Source organism: Vicugna pacos, unplaced genomic scaffold (assembly GCF_048564905.1).
Source record: "Vicugna pacos unplaced genomic scaffold, VicPac4 scaffold_19, whole genome shotgun sequence".
Classification (NCBI taxonomy): Eukaryota; Metazoa; Chordata; class Mammalia; order Artiodactyla; family Camelidae; genus Vicugna; species Vicugna pacos.
The window spans coordinates 47,601,961-47,624,338 of NW_027328740.1; the positions used below are offsets into that span (position 1 = coordinate 47,601,961).

A 22,378-nucleotide genomic window follows, 5' to 3' on the forward strand; every position below is an offset into this window, starting at 1 on the left:
ATCAGGACATTTTTATCCTCAATGAAATTTAAGAGCATGAAACTTTGAAAGTTTTCCATGTTATCAATTATACCAGTATTTTCTGATATAACCAGCCACCTGGCAGTTAGCATTGGGTACCATGAAAACATTCTTAAGCATGAATTATTCTCTCCTGCTAGATTATCTCCTTTTTTCTCACTTCTTTCTCTCTTGAAACCTCTTATTCTTGCTCCCAAATTCTTTTTGAGTAAATACATACCCTAACAAATCCTCTTTTTTTTTTTTTGGAAATATTTTTTCTTTCAAGATTGAGATATAGTAAGAAATATTTGATATTCAATACTGACATTTAATAACAGTGTGATCTCATCAAAGTTATGTCTCAGTCATATTCAATCTGAAAATGAAAAAAAATATGAGTATTATGTAAAAAAGGGTTAGATATGTGATAGCACTTCCCCAAATTGTGTGTATTGCTGGGGTCATAAATTTCTAAAAGGGAGAATTGGAGGATCAGAGAAAAGACGATATCCAACCCTTTGAAATAAAGCAGTTTGGGCTGCCCAAGTGGGTCTGCAAAGGTGGAAAAGATTATGGAAAGCTGCTGTCTCCAATTATCTGTTGGGTCTCAGTGGCTCTTGGTCAGCAAGATTTTCATTTGGGAAGATGATGTGGGTGTGGAGAGAAAGACAGCAAGAACTAGCTAGAATCCACATGTATCTGTTTGTTTGTTACTCGTACCTCTAAAATAACAGATTTCAGATGAGCTGCTTTATTTTCCCCTTCCAAAATTTGTAAAAAGAATTTCTTATTTGGGCCAGTTAACAAAGTATCATACAGGATAGGGGATTCTTGTAAACTAATCTAGCTTAGCCAAGATGACAGTGCAAAAAATTGCTGCAAGTCAATTAATTTTCCTATACTTTAATTTCTTTATTTCTAAAATGTTTGATTTTGCTTCAGCAACTCAGTGTCATAGTTGTTGGAATCACATGTGAATATACACTGAAAATTAGGATAGTGATAAAAATTATTGTTGTTTCCAAAGTAATTGTGACAACATATTTTAAAACAATTTGCCTAAACACATCAATCTGTGAAAATAAATATTTAATACATTTTAAAAATAGAAGCCTCTTGAAACAGTGTGGGCTTAACTTGTCTTGTGTATATCTGCTTGTTCTATAGTCTATGATTGTAGATTTCAAATTTTTACAGTGCAGGACACAAAATTTACATAAAAAATTCAATAATCATTTGTTAACTAAATCCTTACTTTTAACTTCTAAGATAATATATTAATAATTTAATATTCATGACACATACAAAGAGGTGGATAGCTTACATATTCTATTACATGGAATTCTGAAGTTCATGTACTACCAAGAAAAATATAAATATAGATTTGAATCTTATGTAACTGCTGCTCTGATAAAATTAGTTGGAAGAAAATTCAGTACTTTGAATTTTAAATAGTTATTATTTTTAATAGTTATTTACTTCAATTTTAGCTAGTGAACAGTGGAAAGCAGCACACATTTAAGCCAGTAATTTCTACTTCTAGCCAGAAACACATAGGAACTGTGTATAAATAAATGCAAATGCCATTAATATATAGATTTCTAAAGTTCTACTATATTTTTCTTGGAAATGAAGAGAAATTTCAAAATTATCTTTCTTAATCCTATCATTTGATAGATAAAATAGAAAATTACCCAAAGTAAGAAAAATTATATAGATCATAAATAAACTTTTTGTATAATTTACTGAACTATTCATGTGCCTGTTTTATTTTATTATTGTTTTTTGTAATACAACTGACTACTTACACCAACCACTGTGGTATATATTTTACCAATTGTGCACATATTTCTATGATTCATTCATACAAATGTTGATTATGGTGTGTTCCAAATTCATTTGGGTTTGCAAACCTTATCATAACTAAGACAACTGAGGAATTAGAAATTCATTTTAAACAAAAATCAAAGGAGAATTTGCAAGAGACTATCCCAATCAAACCTATGGCCCTATTGCAGAAAACAGATTTTAAACAAATCTGGGCTAGGCCTTGTTATGTACACGGTATATAGACTGAGGTTCAAACCACAGTGCGTGATGTTGGGAGTATGTGGTCTTATTAAGATAGTGAAAGACATGTAGTCAGTAGTTACAGAGCAGTGCAAGTGTTTGACAATGACTGTTTCATAGGAGAGGCAGTGAAGGATTCATTTCTGTGTTTTCATCAGAGACATAGAGTTCAAAACAATGACTTTGCTCCTAAACTTAGGAGATTTTATACTACAATAAATAGTAGTAAGGAGGGTGTGTGGATATATTGTGTTCTGTATGTGGGGGCACACACACACATGCCTGTTGTGGGCAAAGATAATGTGTATTTTGCAGGGTTAGCTCATTTAGCCAATACTAAAAAAAAAGGGGGTGGACAATAGATCCCAAGTGACTTTGTGATTTTTTACTACTAATAATTATAAAGAAAAACACTGGCAAAATAAGTAAAAAGTACAGAATTTTTCTAGTTTTTTATTATTTTTTATTTTTTTATTTTCTTTTTTTAACATTTTTATTGATTTATAATCATTTTACAATGTTGTGTCAAATTCCAGTGTTCAGCACAATTTTTCAGTCAAAAATGGACATATACACACTCATTGTCACATTTTTTTCTCTGTGAGTTATCATAACATTTTGTGTATATTTCCATGTGCTATAGAGTGTAATCTTGTTTATCTATTCTACAATTTAAAAATCCCAGTCTACCCTTCCCACCCTCCACCCCCCTGGTAACCACAAGTCTGTATTCTCTGTCTGTGAGTCTACTTCTGTCCTGTTTGGTGCAGCCACTATGGAAAACAGTGTGGAGATTCCTCAAAAGACTAGGAATAGACTTACCATATGACCCAGGAATCCCACTTCTGGGCTTGTATCCAGAAGGAAATCTACTTCAGGATGACATCTGCACCCCAATGTTCATAGCAGCACTATTTACAAAAGCCAAAACATGGAAACAGCCTAAATGTCCATCAACAGGTGACTGGATAAAGAAGATGTGGTATATTTATACAATGGAATTCTATTCAGCCATAAAAACTGACAACATAATGCCATTTGCAGCAACATAGATGCTCCTGGAGAATGTCATTCTTAGTGAAGTATGCCAGAAAGAGAAAGAAAAATACCATATGAGATCGCTCATACGTGGAATCTAAATCACAAAAACAAAAACAAAGAATTTTTCTAGTTTTTAAATTCAAAGTTTGTTTATTCTTTCAAGCAACTGTTATACTTACTGAAGGGGAATAACAGTTCCTGCCTTTTACAGTGAAGGAATAAAGAGTATTCATGATGTTACTTTTCATTAAAATATAAAATTTTCCATCCTAAGGTCCTAGAGAATGAGTTATTCTACCCTGATCAAAAATGGTCCTCTGGGCATTGACTCATATGGGGTAATTTAATGGAATTTCACATTCTGTAATCGAGACTATATGTTCATCTAATGATGCCAAGCATAATTTAAAAACCCCTCAATGCTGAAGTTTCAGTCTCCTGCCATGATTGTTCATATCTCTCAGTTGATTAATGAATCTAAATGACAATGCAAATCAAAGTCAATTTTCATATTGTGTTTACACCATTAGTGAAAATCTAATTAAATATCTAATAATTAATGCAACTCCTTCCAGGAGAGTTAATACATCAGAGAATGTCAACAGGGAATATCCAGTGGGAATATTACCTTCATTGTTGTGTTTCATATTGTGAATTGAGTGAATTATACTGTATATTGTATTTTATATGCATATTTTTTAAAAACTCGTGGGCAAGACAATCCAGTTCTTGGTACAATAATGTAACTTTCTTTTAGTTGGACATTATTATATTGATAACATGTCTATGTGTCTGACACCAGGTCACCCAGCCAGCTAGCCAGTAAACATTTAGAGAGTGCCTAATACGTGACCAGCACTGTCTTAAATGTCAGTGATATAGAAAGTGTTAATATAGAGTCCTTTTTCTAAAAAAGATCTTTTTTAAAATTACTAACCATTACAATTAAGCTTCTAATTTTCAGTGGGGAACTTTTGAGTGGAGGTCAGGGAAGGTTATGGTGCATATTAGAATATCCTTTGCCATTATATTTCCACATGAGGAGTATTTATCTTCTCCTACTTTTGGGCTTGAACTTGTAACCTGCTTTGGCCCTTAGGCTATCAGCAGATATGATGTGATGCAAGCCAAGGCTTGAAATGTGCCTATGCACTGGGCTTTCTCTCTTGTACTCTACCTCTACCATGAAGACATGCTGAGTAGGCTGATTGGTTTCAAACAAATCAAAGGCACTTAAGATTAGACCTGAACTGAACCCATGTCCTAGAACTAAACAAAAGTGAGGGCATCAGAGGTCTCAGCAGAGCTGGCCTAGTGGGTCAGCAGTTTGATTTAGAACCCCAGCTGAACAATTAGTCAGTGCATAAGAATATTTATCTTTATCAGCCTCTAAGTTATGGGATGTTTTGTTGCAGACCCATAGCTGACAGACACAAATGAATCTGTGTTTTACAGTGATTGCAATATCAGATATGTTTTTCTTTTTAGATCTTCTATTTAAAAATATTTAGAGGAGTATAAATATGTGTTCCCTGTTTTAAGGAAACAGAGGCTTCATCATTATTTAACTATAATTTAAGAACCAAGCAACAAAGGCAGAAACAGTGAAAACATCAATGGTATAAATGTAATAATATGAATGATTATATTCTACCAAATGTATCCATGACAATTTCTTAAGTGATCATCAAAGTATAGGCAAATTATTCTCCTCAGAAGGCCCTGTAAGCTCCCTGTGTAGTTAACCAGTTTACATAAACATGGAAGACAGTGATGGAGTTGCTTCTTGATTTAAAAAAAAAGTTGTGTCAGTGTGTTTAGGTAATTTTTTAGAGTTGTGTTTGTGTTTGATCTGAGTTGGCTCAAAAAATGACAAATAGGCAATGTAAATATAAAAATTCAAGGCCACTAAGAGAAAGAAATATATGCTAGACTTAAAGCCATTAATATGTAACTGTTAACTCCTTAAAATAAAGCACACTCTTATTTTATATTATACACCTCTAGTCCTTAGAGCTATGTCTTTCATGATTTTGGTATATCATGTATGAGCAATAAATAGTATTACGTGATTAAAACAATGATCACACATAAATATATTACTAATGAAAATTTAAATGTTTAGGGACCTTTGTATTGTTAGTCCTTGTATAATGTACTAAATTTACTAAAACAACCTTTTCATGTACATATGTACATTAATAATAGAAAGTCATTTGGCATAAATTAACTGTGTATTTTCAGTGATTATGGTCACACCTCAAATCTCTGGAAGTAGTTATTTGGTACACTTTGACATCGACCCCCTTAAAATTAGATTAAATTTTTAGTAACTATAAAATCTCTGACAAGAATATGCTCCTTCCAGCATATTATATATAAATATAAAATTAAAAGAAGGATGTACCCTCCTGTGAGAAAAGCAAATGTAAATATCCAGTTATGTGGATTAGGTGAAGCAAGGACCTAGCGTTCACTTTACATAGTTTTATAGTGGGCGTTTTTTCACCATGAATCTTTCATCACAGGTTGACTAAATGTTACTTGTTCATAACTCACAATTTAAATAGTTTGAGCTCAGGTACCCCTTATGAAAAAAGTGAGATTCAGCATTGCATATTTAATTCTTAAAGCGTAAACTGTCTCATATTTACTATCACACAAAATAACAGAACAAAAATAAGTAAATACAGTAGAAAAATATGAATCTGTAGGCAAAATTGACCTGTAAAAATAAATGGGATTATTCCAACAATGCAAATTAGTTTGCCTGTATACAATAAATTAATGTATTATGGCACATTAATAGATTACAAAACTACAAGGGGAAAAGCAATTGATCATTTCAGAAGATGCAGAGAAAGTACGTGATTAAAGTCCAATACTATTCCTGATAAAAAGCTCTTAGAAAACAAGAAATGAAAGAACTTCTTTATTCTGACAAAGAATATCTGGAAAAAAAAAACACCCAAAGTAAACTATTGTGATTAATACAAAAAAGGTAAAAACATTAAATTCAAAATTAGAAACAAGATAACAATATCCTCTATGACCTCTTCCATTCATCATTGTAAGGGAGGTACATAAGAACTTAGTAAGAAACAGAATCAAATGTATTATTTACTAGAATCTGAAAGAAATAATCTAAACTGTTTATGTTTAAAAAAATAAATATAAAAGAGTAGTTTTCAGGGACTAAATATCAGGTGTCTTTCTATGCCTAGAAACAAAATGTTAGAAATACAATAAACAGATACAATTTTAACCACAGAAAATATGAAGAAAAGGAATTCACCAAGTAAATGTCTTGTGAGCCATCAGAAAAAAAAATGACTGTGTGGAAATGCATTAAAGATACAAAAGTAAATGGAGAAATATAGCTTCTTCATGAATATGGAAAGCCTATATTTTAACCATATAAAATCTTACCAAAGTGATTCACAGATTTAATCTCTATGATTAAATGCTGGCAGAGGTTTGAATGGTACTCAACAAACTTACTCTAAAATTTATATGGAAAAAGACACAGCCAATGATAGTCAAGTTATTCTTGAAGAAATTTAGGTGAGTGTAAATTCCAGCCATAAATATTAGGCAGTAACACTTAGCAGAAAAGTTAGAAAAACACTTACCCAAACTTGAAACTTTAAGTTTAAACTTTAAACTTTAAGTACAAGAGATGTGGTGTTGGGGCAAGGAATAGCGACTTTATTTGGAAAGCTGGCAGACCGAGAGGATGGCTGAATAATGTCTTGGAGAACCATCCAGGTCCAGTCACAATACAGGCTTCTTTTATACAAAACAAAAACAAAAAAAAACAACAACAACAAACAAATAAAAAACAAGGGAAGGTGTATGGTAGGTTGTTGCAAACATCTTGCTGTAGAAATTCTTTGTTCTTGCAGCTGTCCATGAGGGGCAGTTCATGGTGTCCCTGTAAACCTCCAAAAAACAAATGTTATTCTCTATTCTACAGCTTGTTATCTTTATGTGAGTGCAAAGCTAGCAAGACCAAGCCTAGGAAACAGGGCACAGTGGTCAAAGCTAAAGGAACAGATCTAATATAGAGTCAGATTTTTTCTCCTCTATTACATTAACTTCAGAAAATTATAATATCCTTATAAATTAAAGGTTTCAACACACAAACTCTAGCAATTTCTTTCCTAAGTTACCTTCAACCTTCTGCCTGTGTTCAGTGTGCACCAAGATAAATATACAAGTATGTTTATAACATCATTGCTTATAGTAATCAAACATCATAAATAACTCAAACATCCACTTTTTGGAAAATGGATTAATGGAGTAATTTTTAAGTTGCATTCTAAAAATTTCAGTTTTATAAAAATTAATAATTCTAAATATAAAAATTGCAGTAAAGAGAATGTTTCAGGGGAAATTGAACAACAATATAACATTTAATAAATATAAATGGCAACTTAAACTAAATGATATCATTTTATTGATATATAAGTGTGTTCAAGAAATTATAAAGAAAAGCAGGAGAATGCATTTTAAAATCTCAGGATACTCCGTAGTGAAGAAAGAGAGGTAAATAGGATAAAATAAAAGCACATTAAGGGCTTTAATAATAAAGTACATGTTTTAGTTAATTTCAAAAAGAAGGTTGATAAATTTCAGTTAGCCAGACAATTAGCCATTTTTGTTGTTTAAATTTTATCTTACTTATTTTTATAAAAATAGTACAACTTTAGCATCATGAAATTTGTGGACACTTCCTTTCTGACTTACTATATAGTTATTTTTTGTCATTTTTATATGTACATTTAAAAATATATATTCTGTGAGGTGTACAAATTGTTAGACAAAGGTTGGAAACTCTATAAGAAAGTCCTCCCTGTTCTTTTTTGTCTAATTAATCTAGAAATCTTCAAGGGATTAGTTGGTTTTTATTATTGTAAATCTTCTCACTTTAATTTTGAGTTTCTCAGTATCCAGACATTCTTTTTTTGTCAGTCTACCCTATATCTACATATGTGAGAGGACCAAGACCCTGATGCAACAATCATTCTTCCCAGAGAAAGCCCATGTCCTGGGATCTATAGGACCCAGCAGCATATATAAATATATACTTATCTACACTGGCACATTATAATCACTCATAATTACCTTTGGACTCACTCTTGGTGTTGAATACTCTATGTGTCTGGACAAGTGTACAATGGTATTTATCCACTGTTACAGTACCACACACAATTGTTTCACTGCCCTAAAAATCCTCTATGCTTTACCTAATCAATCTTCCCTTTCTCATAACACTTAGCAACTTTTCATCTTTTTATTATCTCCATAGTATTGTTTTTTCCAGAATATCATGAGGTTGGAATCATATAATACATAGCCTTTGTAGATTGGCTTCTTTCACTTATCATTATACATTTAAGGATCTATATTATCTTTTTATGGCTTAATAGCTCATTTATTTTCAGCACTGAATAATAATCCATTGTCTGATTGTTCTATGGTTTATCCATTCTCCTACTGAAGGATTTTTTGTTGCTTCCATGTTTTGATAATTACAAACAAATCTGATGTAAATATCCTTGTGTAGGTTCTCATGTGGACATAGTTTTCAGCTCCTTTAGGTAAACTGTAAAGAGTAGACTTGAAGGATTTTATGGTAAGAGCACATTTAGTTTTGTAAGAAACTGCCAAACTACTTTCCAGACTGTTTTAATCATTTTATATTTCCATCAGCAATAAGTAAGTGTTCCTGTTGCTCTACATCGTGGCAGGATGTTTGGTGTTGTCAGTGTTCTACATTTGGTTAGTCTAATAGGTATGTAGTAGTATCTTCTTGTTTTAATTTGTAGTTTCCTAATGGCATACAATGCTGAACATATTTTCGTATGTTTGTTATCTGTCATCATCCTTGGTGAGGTATCTGCTCAGGTAATTTGCTCATTTTTTAAATCAGGTTGTTTAATGTTCTATTGTTGAGCTTTTTAGAATTCTTTGTATATTTTGGCTAATAGCCTTTTATCAGATATATCTTTTGAATATGCATCCTCCCAATCTGTGGCGTCTTATCATTCTTTTGACAATGTCTTTTGCAAAGAAAACAAATTGTAATTTTTTTTAAAGTTCAGCTTAGAAATTATTCCTTTCATTGATCATGCCTTTGATGGTATATCAAAAAGTAAAGTGAACAAAGTCAAAATATGGACTAGATAATCCTTTAAATAGCAGAAACTAATTTCCAAAGATGGAGCAAAATACCATAATGAACTTATAATATAAAAAACAGTTAACATGACTACTTTCTTGATATAAAGTAGAAAATATATATAAAAATATATAATTAGAAAAAATTTAACTATCCTTGTGTAGGATAGAATAATAACTATCAGAAAATAACAATAAACAGGTTGTTTTTTATATAATATTGGCAAAACTGGATTAGAAGACAGCTTCTTGAAATGTATGTTTTGTAGAAAAGTCATCCTGAATTTTAAAATCTAGAAAAGGCCAAAATATTATACAAGTATGAAATAAATGAAATTATCTTCAGTGGTATAATGAATGAGGTGTTTAATGCCTGAAAAACGCATCTGAAGGAAAAACAAAAGAAAGTCACTCAAAAAAAAAGAAAATTAATGAACAAAGTTATATGTGGAAAACAAAATAAAGTCATAAATAAATTAGTCAATAATACATATGGATAAGCCTAAATTAAGTCAATTTCCCTATTAAAAGACATTAAAATGCATAAATTCTCAGATATTTGGGGGGAATCTCTAGGATATTTGCAAGAGGAACACTTAAACATGCTGCAAAAATTATTGAAAATAAAAATATAGAAAAAGAAACACCAGAAAGAAATACCTATTACTATAAAATGTAGTTATATCAGTTTTAGTTTTAAGCAACATAAATGAGCAAGGGTAAATATATTGGAAATGTCATGTTTTATTTCTCAGTTTGGGTGGTAGAGTAATGGATAAATATTTTATAATCATAACCTGTATGTATCAAATGTTTCATAATTTAGAAATGCAAATAAAAAATATAATCAAATCTTACTGTAATGTAACAAATAAAGAATTAAACATTCTTTTTTGTATGTAATTCCTGGGTATTATGTGTGTGTATATTATATATATGTATATTTTTGTCCTAGAATCAAATTATGCACACAATTTTGCTTTATGAACATTAGACATTCTATATTGAGAATCCCTGATTGTTTTCAAAGACTGTAAATATAATTATTAATAACAAAGTAACATTTTATTTGTGAAAACCATAAGAAATATAATTACTCAGCTTTACTGATGTTGTTACATTGTTTTTAATGCTTCACACTGTAATTTTTCTATTAAAATAACCATTCTAATATCTCTTTATTTATACATTTGAAATGATTTTAACTTTGTAATTAAATTATTAAAAATCTTTAGTGAATAATATAGATTATGAAATATAGAAACAGAAAAATTATTACTCACAAGCCCATAATTAACTAAATTTAATCTTTGATATAGAGACTTCCAGAATGCTATCATTAAAAATATACTCATTATTTTAATTATAAATTTTGCACAGAAATTTTAAAATGTTTTACATATCCAAGAAGTCATTAACTCTGTTTTCCTTTTCTTCTTTTTCCCCACTACTTATACCTGATAGGGATCAGTCTTGAAGGGATCATCAAGAGGACATGACTACTGGAATGTGTTTCGCTTGCCTTCCCTGCAGAAGTCCCACCAAGTACTCAGCCTTGCGACAGTAATGTGCTTGTTGCCGAGACCATCGGACAGTATTTTAAGGCTTCTATATAAACTTTTAAGATTCTGGTGGGGTTGCAGGGAGACTCTTGTGGCTGCTCAAGACAAGTCTCATAATTAAGTTATCTTGCTGATAAAACCTGCTGCCCACTAAGCTGCAGGGCTCTGCTTCTTTCTATGGTCTCCTTCCCGTCTGTGTTGGACCAGTTCATGGATCATCAAGCAGACTGGGCTGAAGTACATCCTCCAGAAATTCTCTCTGTGAAGATGTCTGGGTGTAAATTTTTTTTCATCCTTTTTATTTCTAGAAGTATATTTGGTTATTACTCTCACAACTGCTAATTTGTCCAGATGCATAGTTTTAAGCTTAGAGTGATTTATCTTCCTTTCATCATGCTGAAAATGTCTCTCCTTACACAGATTCATTATCATGGTGGCCCAATTTTTTTTTTATTTCAATTTGAAATTATATAGGCAGAGGTATCTTTTCACCAATTGTTACATCAATGTTTTGAACTATTTTAATATACATGCTGTTTACTAAAATAAAATTGTATAACATGAGAGTTGTGGATTAAGTTTTATTTGGGGCAAAATGAGGACTATAATCTAGGAGACAGCACCTCAGATGGCTCTGAGGACCTTTTCTGAAGAGGCAGGGGGAAATTCAATATTATATATGTAATTTTAGTGAAGGGGATTACGTGCAATCAAACACACATTGAGTTCTTTTGCCAGTTATGAGGAGCAGACGTCACCATTAATGAATTTTGTGCTCTTCTAGATATAAGGAGATGCAAGAATTGGGGCTTATAAAATCTTCTCCTGAAAACATCTATCTGAAGCTCTATTTTGTCAGTTTCCCCACAGCACAAAGTGCTCCATTCCTGATCTCCACTGTGAACTTTTAGGGAGTGATGGAGGTCAGCGGCTACAGTGGCTTGTGATTGGTTATAGTACCAAGCAGAGGTAGCTGGCAAATGTTATAAACGATTATTCCCCTTAACATTTTTATTTGAATCATTTTTTGCTTACTTTTTTCTCCATTATAATTTTATATTATACTTAAAATATAAAGACTTATGATTGATAAAAATTCACTGTTAAATCTTTTATTTGTAAATATTAGAAAAGAAAGTTATTTTTGCTATCTCAACTTCTTTATAATTTTCTTTTAATTGTATCTGTGTTATTAACCATATAATAATCAATAATGCAAATTGATATAAAGTAACATGCATTTACAAAATCAAACAAGTTAGACGGAAGTATCATTTTAAGAATTACTTTTATTTATTGGCATTTATTTTGAAATATTTTCAAAATAGACGTGATCCTTATTTTGTCTACCTGTAGATTCAATACCCTTTAACATAGCATTTATATAATCATATCGTACTTCTTAAATTTTAAAAAATGTATCCTTTACTTAGTATTTATATTTATTTTTTAGGATAAATATATAGTTACCATTCCTTCTGATTCTTTGAATGTCTTGGTATTACTTTGGCTTAACTACAAACATAACAACATTAGTGGTAACACAATTATAGAATTATAATATTTTTTCTTAAAGCTTTATAGCTATTTCCATAATATTTGGTGGCTAGTCAGTCTTTAATAGAAGAAGACAAGGCAATTCTTTGTTTTCTCTATAGAAGTAATTTTGTTTTTTGTTTTTTTTCTGGTCCACTTTTAAATTTAACATTTTGAAATAGATATAGATATATATCTATTTTGCATTATAATTAAGCTTTAAACATGGTATATTCTTTTACTTATCTTGATAGGCCTATTTCCCTGCCCTGGGAACAAATCTGGATATCCAACAGTTTGGCACATTTTCTTGGTTGTTCTCTGATTGCTTAGAGTCAGGTCATACCCATGCTTTAGCTACTGCACTGGATGACTGAATTTCTAATGCTATTTCCGTCTTTTGAGCTGCAGTTTCATTAAATTTATGTATTATTTATTGTAGAAGCAAATAAAAGCTTATATTTGTAGGTAAATGGCATAAGTTTTAGTGGAATGTGGAGGTCACAATACAAATGTTTAGTTGATATAGATCTTTACTCTAAATAATGATGTAATTTTTTGATGTTAGGTTGCCTTCCTGCTTTCCTTCCCTCTTCTTTTCTTTCTTTTTGATTGGGTTTTTTGGCTCTAAAATTTATTTTTTTGGCAAAATCTTATTTGAATTGATACAGAGATGAAGGATACATACACACACATAAATGTCTATATAAGCTCTGCTAAATAATCATAAAATCTGTTTCTCGAATCAATTCAAAATATTTTAAGAATGCTGCTTTCCTTGAATTAAACTTAATTCTTCTCACTTATTTATTAAGCAGCATTCCTTTGTCATGCACTGACTACAGCCTTGTTCTTCCATTAAGTAATTGTGTTTTATAAATTTGCAAGCAACCAGAGTGATTTCAGAATTTGTTAAAGATTTACAAAAAATTGACATGATCTTAACCGCATGCTGCTATTGCCAATATGCCCGTTAGAGTGATGATTTTACTAAAAGCAATGTCTAACTCCTTCACATTCCTACAATAATGGCATTATTATACTACAAAAGATGACATCTTCAAATAAAAATGTCTAACTCTATAACAATATTCCATGAATTCACTTATTACACAATATTAACAAACTACTTAAAGAATGAATCAAAACCATATAAGATATTATTTCACATGTATTGGAAAAAATAATACGATGAAGTAAATTAAATCTAATAGTGTTAAAATGTTCAAAGCCTTTCTAATGATAAAAACTTTAAATATAAAATATTCTACTTCAAAAATGCTTTCAGAGATGTTATAAATGGTGAGAGGATTATATATCATATATAGTTTTCTGTTTATGAATTTGATTATAGCAATGGAACAGTGTAATATTAAATTTAAAAAAATGCATATCAATTGAAGATATAAATTAACCTCAAATTTGGGTTGTAAATAATTTTATATTTAGCTTTCAGTTTTCTTTATGCGTTTTTATATAATTTCAGGAAAATAATTATCATATAAAAATGTACAGATATGAGTTTTTATCTAATATGTATCAATCTCAAGAGTTCTAAAACCCCTCCATTTCCTTCTTTCCTTCCTTCCTCTTTCCTTCCTTGGTATAAAAGTTAATTGTTGGCAATATTTTATCAGAACTTATAATGTGAATGAAGGATGAAAGATATATACATATATACACACACACATATAGTGATGATCCAACTTGGAATAAATATTTCCATATTTCTATGAAAAAATATGAATGAATTTAACTATAGTATGTAATTCCTTAACATTTTTCATAATATAGAGTATATGTACTTACAACTTCATACAGTGAACTTAATTGTTGAATATCAACCTTCATGCATGGAAGAGTTTTTATGTTATTATAAAGTATACTTTAATAATTGTGATAAAGGAGAATTACATGGTGTTAAGGAATTATGTTAATGTAATGGGCTTTATGAATTCACAAATTAGCTGAGCAATGAGAGTGATTGGAATTAGATAGGCAAATCCCTTGAGGGGAGTAGGGGATTGATCTGTAAAAGATTATTTCTAAGAGTGAGAATAGCATGTGCATGCCCCTGTAGCATGAGGGAACATAGTTAAGTACGAGGATTGTCAGAAGTATATCTATGATAATGATCCTGAAGGTGAACAAGGAGTGATTTGAGGCTACTAACAAGGGTAAGGCCAAATATGTAACAGTCAACATATTATAGCAGGCTGTCCGGCGAGCCGGCCCTCCGCCCGCGCCGCGGGGTGGGCAAGCGCCCCGCAGGGGTCTGGGGCTCCCAGCCCACTGCCCGGCCTCCCTGCCACATGCTATGCGTCATCCGGGGACGCCCCTCGCCAAGAGAGACCCTCAATCACAAGTCACCCGCCCTCCCCACCCTCCTCGCCGTGCCTTGCAACCCCGCCCCCGAACCGCCCTCCCGATCCCCGTGCAGTACCCCCCGTCCATCGCCGGGAAGAACGGCAGTAACTCCAGCAGCCGTGGCGGCTCTTTGAGTCCAAGGGGCGAGCGAGGCAGCCATTGGCGGAGGCCGCTGCCTCTGGCTGTCAATCCCGCGGCCCGGCCCCGCCCCACCGGCGGAGCGTGGCAGGACGCAGGGCCGCGGGGACTGTCGGGACGATTCCAAGATGGCCGCGCGCTTGGGGTCCGCAACTGCTGGCGGCCCCGAGCCCCGTTCACTGCCACCGCTGCTGACCAGAGACGCCGGTCGGATCGGCGACCCCGGGGGCTGTCCCCGCGTGGCGGGAGGCCGCCATGGCGACCCTGGAAAAGATGGTGAAGGACTTCGAGTCCCTCAAGTCCTTCCAGCAGCCGCCGCCGCCGCCTCAGCCCCCTAAGCCGGCATCGCAGCCGCCGCCGCTTCATCCCTTCAGCCGATACCGCCGCCGATGCCGCCTCAGCCCCCTCAGCCGGCACCGCCGCCCGCCCAGCCCCCTCAGCCGGCACCGCAGCCGCCGCCGCCTCGGACCCCTCAGCCGGCACCGCAGCCGCCGAACACCCAGCCCCCTCACCCGGCACCGCAGCCGCCACCGCTTCAGCCGGTACCGGCGCCGATGCCGCCTCAGCAGGCACGGCAGCCGACGCCGTCTCAGCCCCTTCAGCCGGCATCGCAGCCGCCGCCGCCTCGGCCCCCTCAGCCGGAACAGCCGCCTCAGCCGGTAACGCCGCCGATGCCGCCTCAGCCCCTTCAGCCGGCACCGCAGCCTCTACCGGCACCGCCGCCCGCCCAGCCCCCTCAGCTGGCACCGCAGCCGCCGCCGCTTCAGCCGGGACCGCCGCCGATGCCGCCTCAGCCCCTTCAGCCGGCACCGCAGCCTCTACCGCCACCGCCGACCGCCCAGCCCCCTCAGCTGGCACCGCAGCCGCCGCTGCTTCAGCCGGTACCGCCGCCGCCGCCGCCTCGGCCCCTTCAGCCGGCATCGCAGCCTCTACCGCCACCGCCGCCCGCCCAGCCCCCTCAGCCGGCACCGCAGCCGCCGAACCTCCAGCCCCCTCACCCGGCACCGCAGCCGCCACCGCTTCAGCCGGTACCGGCGCCGATGCCGCCTCAGCAGGCACGGCCGCCGACGCCGTCTCAGCCCCTTCAGCCGGCATCGCAGCCTCAACCGCCATCGCCGCCCTCCCAGCCCCCTCAGCCGGCACCGCAACCGCCGCCGCTTCAGCCCCTTCAGCCGGCACCGCAGCCTCTACCGGCACCGCCGCCCGCCCAGCCCCCTCAGCTGGCACCGCAGCCGCCGCCGCTTCAGCCGGGACCGCCGCCGATGCCGCCTCAGCCCCCTCAGCCGGCACTGCAGCCGCCGCCGCCTCGGCCCCCTCAGCCGGAACAGCCGCCTCAGCAGGTAACGCCGCCGATGCCGCCTCAGCCCCTTCAGCCGGCACCGCAGCCGCCGCCGCCTCGGCCCCTTCAGCCGGCATCGCAGACTCTACCGCCACCGCCGCCCGCCCAGCCCCCTCAGCCGGCACCGCAGCCGCCACCGCTTCAGCCGGTACCGGCGCCGATGCCGCCTCAGCAGGCACGGCCGCCGACGCCGTCTCAGCCCCTTCAGCCGGCATCGCAGCCTCAACCGCCATCGCCGCCCTCCCAGCCCCCTCAGCCGACACCGCAACCGCCGCCGCTTCAGCCCCTTCAGCCGGCACCGCAGCCTCTACCGGCACCGCCGCCCGCCCAGCCCCCTCAGCTGGCACCGCAGCCGCCGCCGCTTCAGCCGGGACCGCCGCCGATGCCGCCTCAGCCCCCTCAGCCGGCACCGCAGCCGCCGCCGCATCGGACCCCTCAGCCTGCACCGCAGCCGCCGAACCTCCAGCCCCCTCACCCGGCACCGCAGCCGCCACCGCTTCAGCCGGTACCGGCGCCGATGCCGCCTCAGCAGGCACGGCCGCCGACGCCGTCTCAGCCCCTTCAGCCGGCACCGCAGCCGCCGCCGCCTCGGCCCCTTCAGCCGGCACCGCAGCCTCTACCGCCACCGCCGCCCGCCCACCCCCCTCAGCCGTCACCGCAGCCGCCGACCCCCCAGCCCCCTCAGCCGGCACCGCAGCCGCCGCCGCCGCCTCGGCCCCCTCACCCGGTACCTCCACTGCTGCCGCCTCAGCCCCTTCAGCCGGCACCGCCGCCTCAACTGCCACCGCCGCCCGCCCAGCTGTGGGTCAGGAGCCGCTGCACAGACGGTGAGTCCCTGCGGGCCCCTCCCCAGCCCTGCGCGTGTCTCCGTCCCTCCCTCGGCCTCCCACGAAGGCCCCGAAGCGGTCCGGGCCCCACGCCTCTGCTTTCCCGGCTGTGAAACTTGGGAAGGAAAGGGGCTGTGTTGTGATCCGAGGCCGCGCGTCCTGTTCGGCTTCCTCTGAGCCACTCCCCACCCCTCTCCTCCTCTGGGCCAGGTGTAACATTTTGTCTTCCCTTTTCAACTGACGGTTTAAAACAGTGTTTCAGATAACTGTCAAAACACTGTACATGCAAAATATTAGGTTAACTTAAGGGAAGGAGTAGGAGAGAAGGGGGAAAGGAGCGAAGTTCACCGGTCACTTCTGTGGGGGAGGGTTAAGTGGTCACAGTGGTGAACGCGTAACTGCTACATGGCCCAGTGCGCTTACCATCATAGTCGTTACTGTTACTAACCCCAGACAGTTCTGGTATTAAGGAGGCATGACCACAGAACATGTGCTCATTGAGCTTAATTTTACACAAACAGTAAGTTTTCCACGGAATCAAGACAGGCAGTAAACGCCAGCTGCAGAGGACAGCTTGTGCAGGGCTGGGAAAGAGCATGGCATGATCAGAACTTTAGTTTGACTGGCTTGAAATGTAGAGGGAAAGGGAAACTTCACACTGATGAATCAGAGAGGAGATAGCTGTTTTTTATTAAACTAAAATGGTTGAATGAGCCTTGTTGATTAATGATTTGCCTTAGCAATTTGAATTTGGATTCTGCAAGTATTTTATAAGTTCTGTAAGAAGCTTGTTTTAAAATTTCAGAACTCTTAAGGTATTAGAAGTTCAGTTTTATTTTATAAGAATTTTTAAAAAGTGTTTATTTAACTCAATTAGAACAGAGTTCCTTTAACATAGGAGACTTTATTATCTCATGTATTAATACCCTCTAGAGGTACACAATGAAAAATGTGATTTATAAACAGATACATACAGACAGAAGGAAAACAGAGCATGTAGCTTCAGTAACAGTTTAAGAGAAAAGTCAGAAACAGAAATCTTCCCTGGTCAAAATACCAAAAAAAGCACCTGGGGCTTATATCCCTTAATTGATTTGAGCTCTAAATGGACAAATACACATTTTTTTTTAAAAAAAAATTGCTAAGAACAAGATTCTTTTTCATGTTGAGTAATAATTTTGGAGTTTAAATAAATACCAACAATAGAGCTATGAGGGAGGAAAAATATAAAATACTGATTTTTTTATTTGATTTCACCGTAAGGTGCATTCTTAAATACATAGGAGACAACTGTCATGATTTGCACAACTCGCTTGCAAATAGTTCAACAGTATTAACAATGATTGAATTTAGGTGGTGGGCATATGGGAATTTATCATCTTATTAAACAGTTTTCTGTACTTCTGAGACTTATAATAAAACATTGGAAGGAACCTGTTAGACATAATGCTCTATGTGAAGTAATTTGTTCCCTTTGTGAAATTCTAGGAAGGTTAAAATGCATGTTCATAACTTCAAGAAAGTCACAAGCATTTATGATGTAATCAGAACTACCTGAGGATCTGTGAAACTTGGTGAGTTGGTGAATTTTTTAAAATGTCTTAAAACATTTTGTTTTTACAAAGATTACAGGAGTAAGAGAAGGTAAATCTTAATCAACTCTTAATATTTTTTTCCTGGTTGATGTGATATAATTAAATGTGGGGAAAAAAAGGTAAATTCTAAAAGGAGACAGTACCTTGATGGTTTTCTATGGAGGAAACTCAAGCAGGAGGAAGTTTAATTTAAAAACATAAATTACTGCTTTTTATAATACATTCTAAGTTGTCATTCTTTTGAATGCCTTCCTTTCCAGACAGATGTGTTATTCTGGGAGATCATCAGGACTTCTGGGTATTTGGAGGTATTGACCTAACCAGTGGAACTGCTGATTTATAAGAAGTTGTCCAGAATTTTGGAAAACTGATTAGTAGAGGTAAATAATGTTTCCATGGCAAGTGATGACAGAAAGTGACTTCAGTGAATTTTCCTTTGTTTTTAGGCAGATGTACCTAACCATGTATGTTAACAATGATTTCAAGCTGAAGACTGAGAAGAACTGCCATTTTTGCCAGCTGGGATGCAGAAAAATTTGGACTTCTGGGTTCCACAAATGGGCTGAGGTAACTAAGACAGTAAACATATCTTCTTGGTCAACATGTATCTCAGGGTAATCACAGATGTGTTCCATTACCTGATACTGTTTTAAATTGGATAAAAACAAGAAAATTTAAGAAATAGAGTTTGTTTTTGCTTTTACATCAGTTTGGCAAAACAGAACAACCTCTTAATTACTAAGCACAAACCAATTTTTTCATTATTTTTAAAATATTTTAGTTTCTATTTATATTGGTTTTGTGATAAGTAAGTAAAATCTGTAAGCTCAGAAAATAGTCAAACCTAGGAAACTACTTCTGACAAGTGAATTAGCCTATTGAAAATCTGATTTAGATCCTTGGCATTAATTTTCAAGTTTTTACAGTTTCCTTGGATTTCTTCTATCCAGGAAAACAACATGCTCTTCTTAGATGACTATACTCTGATTATAGTCTCTCCTTTATGGATTCAACACTAAATTGTAACCATAGGTATATTTTACCATTTACAAAAGTGCCTGGTTGGGGAGTGTAATACAATGATTTTGTAAATTGAATTACTCTAAAATTTCAAGGATTTATTTTTAATTCAATTATGATTAATTTTCATTTGTCACTGGCTCTTAATGCTTTATTTTAAAGTGTCTCTCATAGACCCCCTTCTTTCATCTTCTTCCCTTATGCTCTCTGTCCAGTAACTCTGAGTTCTTACATGTTCAAGGTAGGCTTGTGTATTTTTTTAAAGGCAGGCGCACCAAAAAGCACTTTCCTGTGACTATCCTCTGTTTTGTTCATTTATGAGTCCAAATTTTATAGAATTGATTTAAAGAATGTCATATCTTTCTTATTATTGTGAATGGTTTTTAAAATGCTTTCCTTCTGACTCATTTCTGCATACTTTAAAATAATAATATGAATCAAATAAGTATGGGAATAAAATCACATTTACTTGTATCACATTTGATTCCATTTATATGGCAAAGTCTTATTATTATGTTGTTGTTATGAACATGCATTTCATAATACACTTATTTAGATGAATCAGAGCTTATTCATTAAGGTCATTTACTTTTAGAAATATGTAATTTCTTGTGAACACATGTATATAGAAATACATGTGTCTTTTTATAATTTAAGCAGCTTAAAATACAGATAAAATAAATCCAAGATACAAGATAATATGCCTTGCATTAATTTAAATTCATGTGAGTTAAAAGACAATTTGAATATTGTTTCCCATTTTCTACTAGCTTCTTGATCATATTCAGCAGCACATTTACCTTTACATATAATTAAGGAATCTTTTTTAATTCTACTGTAGCTCTGTCATAATGGATACTCTGCCGCAGAATCAGCTGTCATCTATCCCATGTGGTCAAGCGCAGAGGTGAGAATTCTCATTTGTGGGATGACCACTCACAGCTTTAAATGTTTTTACTGTAACTGCTTTTATAAGGTAGCAAGCTAGAGAGAGAGAGAGAAACAGAGAGAAGAAAAGAGTTCTCTCTGCATATTCCCATGTTGTGTGATGGCATTAGTCTTCTTCTGCTGTATTTTTCTAGAATGTGTGTGCGTGTGTGCATGTATGTGTGAGAAATGTCTTGTCTTTGTCCTAATAGCCACTCTTCTCTCCCTCTAGTTTTTTTCTCTATCCTCCCCTCCTATATTTTTCTTTTTCATCAATATCTTCTCTTTCAAAAAATTCTTGATAAATCAAATTTCCAACTTCCTCACTTTTAATATGGTAAAGTTACTTGGATCCCCAACATCAAGGGATCTCATACTTTAATGTCTGTAAGGATTTCCAGAGACACCTTTTAAAAGTACAGATTTCCAGCCCTTACTTTGAGCAGTCCTCTTCCAGTAGATCCAGGGTGAGGCTGAGCATCTCCGAGCCTTCCCCCTTCATATTATGGTGCAGGGGATCAGGGGCAGTATTCCTCTGGGTCTCCCTGCTGTTGCTATGAACAGCGGCTACAGCATCACTAATATTTTTCTTTCTTGTTTTAATTGCATTAATATTATCAACCAGTTAATAGCATTTTCTTAAAATTATGGTCAAAAGCATAGGTGTTTGATTTATAATGGTATCTGCAAACCACTCTTTTACTGAATTAATTTGTTTTGCTTGTATTTCCAAAATTGTAAACGCTGTGAGTTAAGTGAATGCTTTGCTTCAACTACAGGAGAATGTGAAAACACTCCAGGAGAGAGAGGTTGCATATATCAATGCAGACTCATACACAGAAGGTAAATTTTATTTCAGATTGTCATTAAATAGTATACCAGTATTTAAGTCTGTCAACTCCAACTCATAAACTAGGATTATCCTCTTTCTATGAGATGCCTCAATAATACCTCCATTTCTCCATTTTACCAGAGAGAACATTATTATGATTCAAATGAATCAATATGATTCATAACTAAGCTATTGATCCTAATTTCTTTAGTATATTTACCATTTGCCTATCTTGGATTACTACTTAAAACTTTAGTACTTTTGACATTCTTCCTGTGGAGCTATTTTTAAAAGTTGGGCTAAAATATTTCATACAGAAATAGTTCCTGTATGTATTGGAACAACTCTGAAATAAGCACCCACTACAAACTTCCTTTTGACCCTGACATGTGGCATGTGCATCTGTAGGCTTTCATCGTATTATGGTTATTTCTAGGTAAGTGTCACAGGACACATGTTAGTTACTGACATGCTCTAGTCTAAAGCCTTCATATTGAATTGAATAAATGAATAAAAACATGAATATTATGGCCTTACCACTTCCTTTGGCAAAGACCCCTAGGTACTGCTGCCGTAATGAGCAATGACCCTTACTTTTACTGCAGGAGCTGCAGCCTTAGCAGCAGAGTCCGCCTCTGCAGTCTCCTATCCTGAGTGTGTGCTGCAGCCTCTCTGGCTCCTGAAGAGTTATTTCCACCTTGTGTTTTAGTTTTAGCCAGACTGTCTGCCTGTCTATTTATCTCCCTACCTATCTGTCTATTCTAAAATTTTATTTATTTCTTTTTACTGAAGTACATCTGATTTGTAATATTAGTTTCAGGTGTACAGCAAAGTTACTCAGTTATATACATATACATATACATATACATATACATATACATATACATATACATGTTTTTAGATTCTTTTCCATTATAGGTTATTATAAGATACTGAAT

The 22,378-nt window shown here is 36.9% G+C and overlaps 1 protein-coding gene across 1 annotated transcript in view; it reads left to right on the forward strand.

Annotated features, from left to right (window-relative positions):
- Positions 1–21,445, forward strand: part of LOC140693442 (uncharacterized) — a 61,988-nt gene extending 40,543 nt beyond the window's left edge. The window contains exons 2-6 of the mRNA XM_072957308.1: positions 15,183–17,066; positions 18,555–18,640; positions 19,108–19,228; positions 20,523–20,588; positions 21,388–21,445. Of these exons, the coding sequence (XP_072813409.1) occupies positions 15,183–17,066; positions 18,555–18,624 (1,954 nt within the window). The 3' untranslated portion in view covers positions 18,625–18,640; positions 19,108–19,228; positions 20,523–20,588; positions 21,388–21,445. The remainder of the gene's footprint in view (positions 1–15,182; positions 17,067–18,554; positions 18,641–19,107; positions 19,229–20,522; positions 20,589–21,387) is intronic.
- The last annotated feature ends 933 nt before the right edge of the window (positions 21,446–22,378 follow it).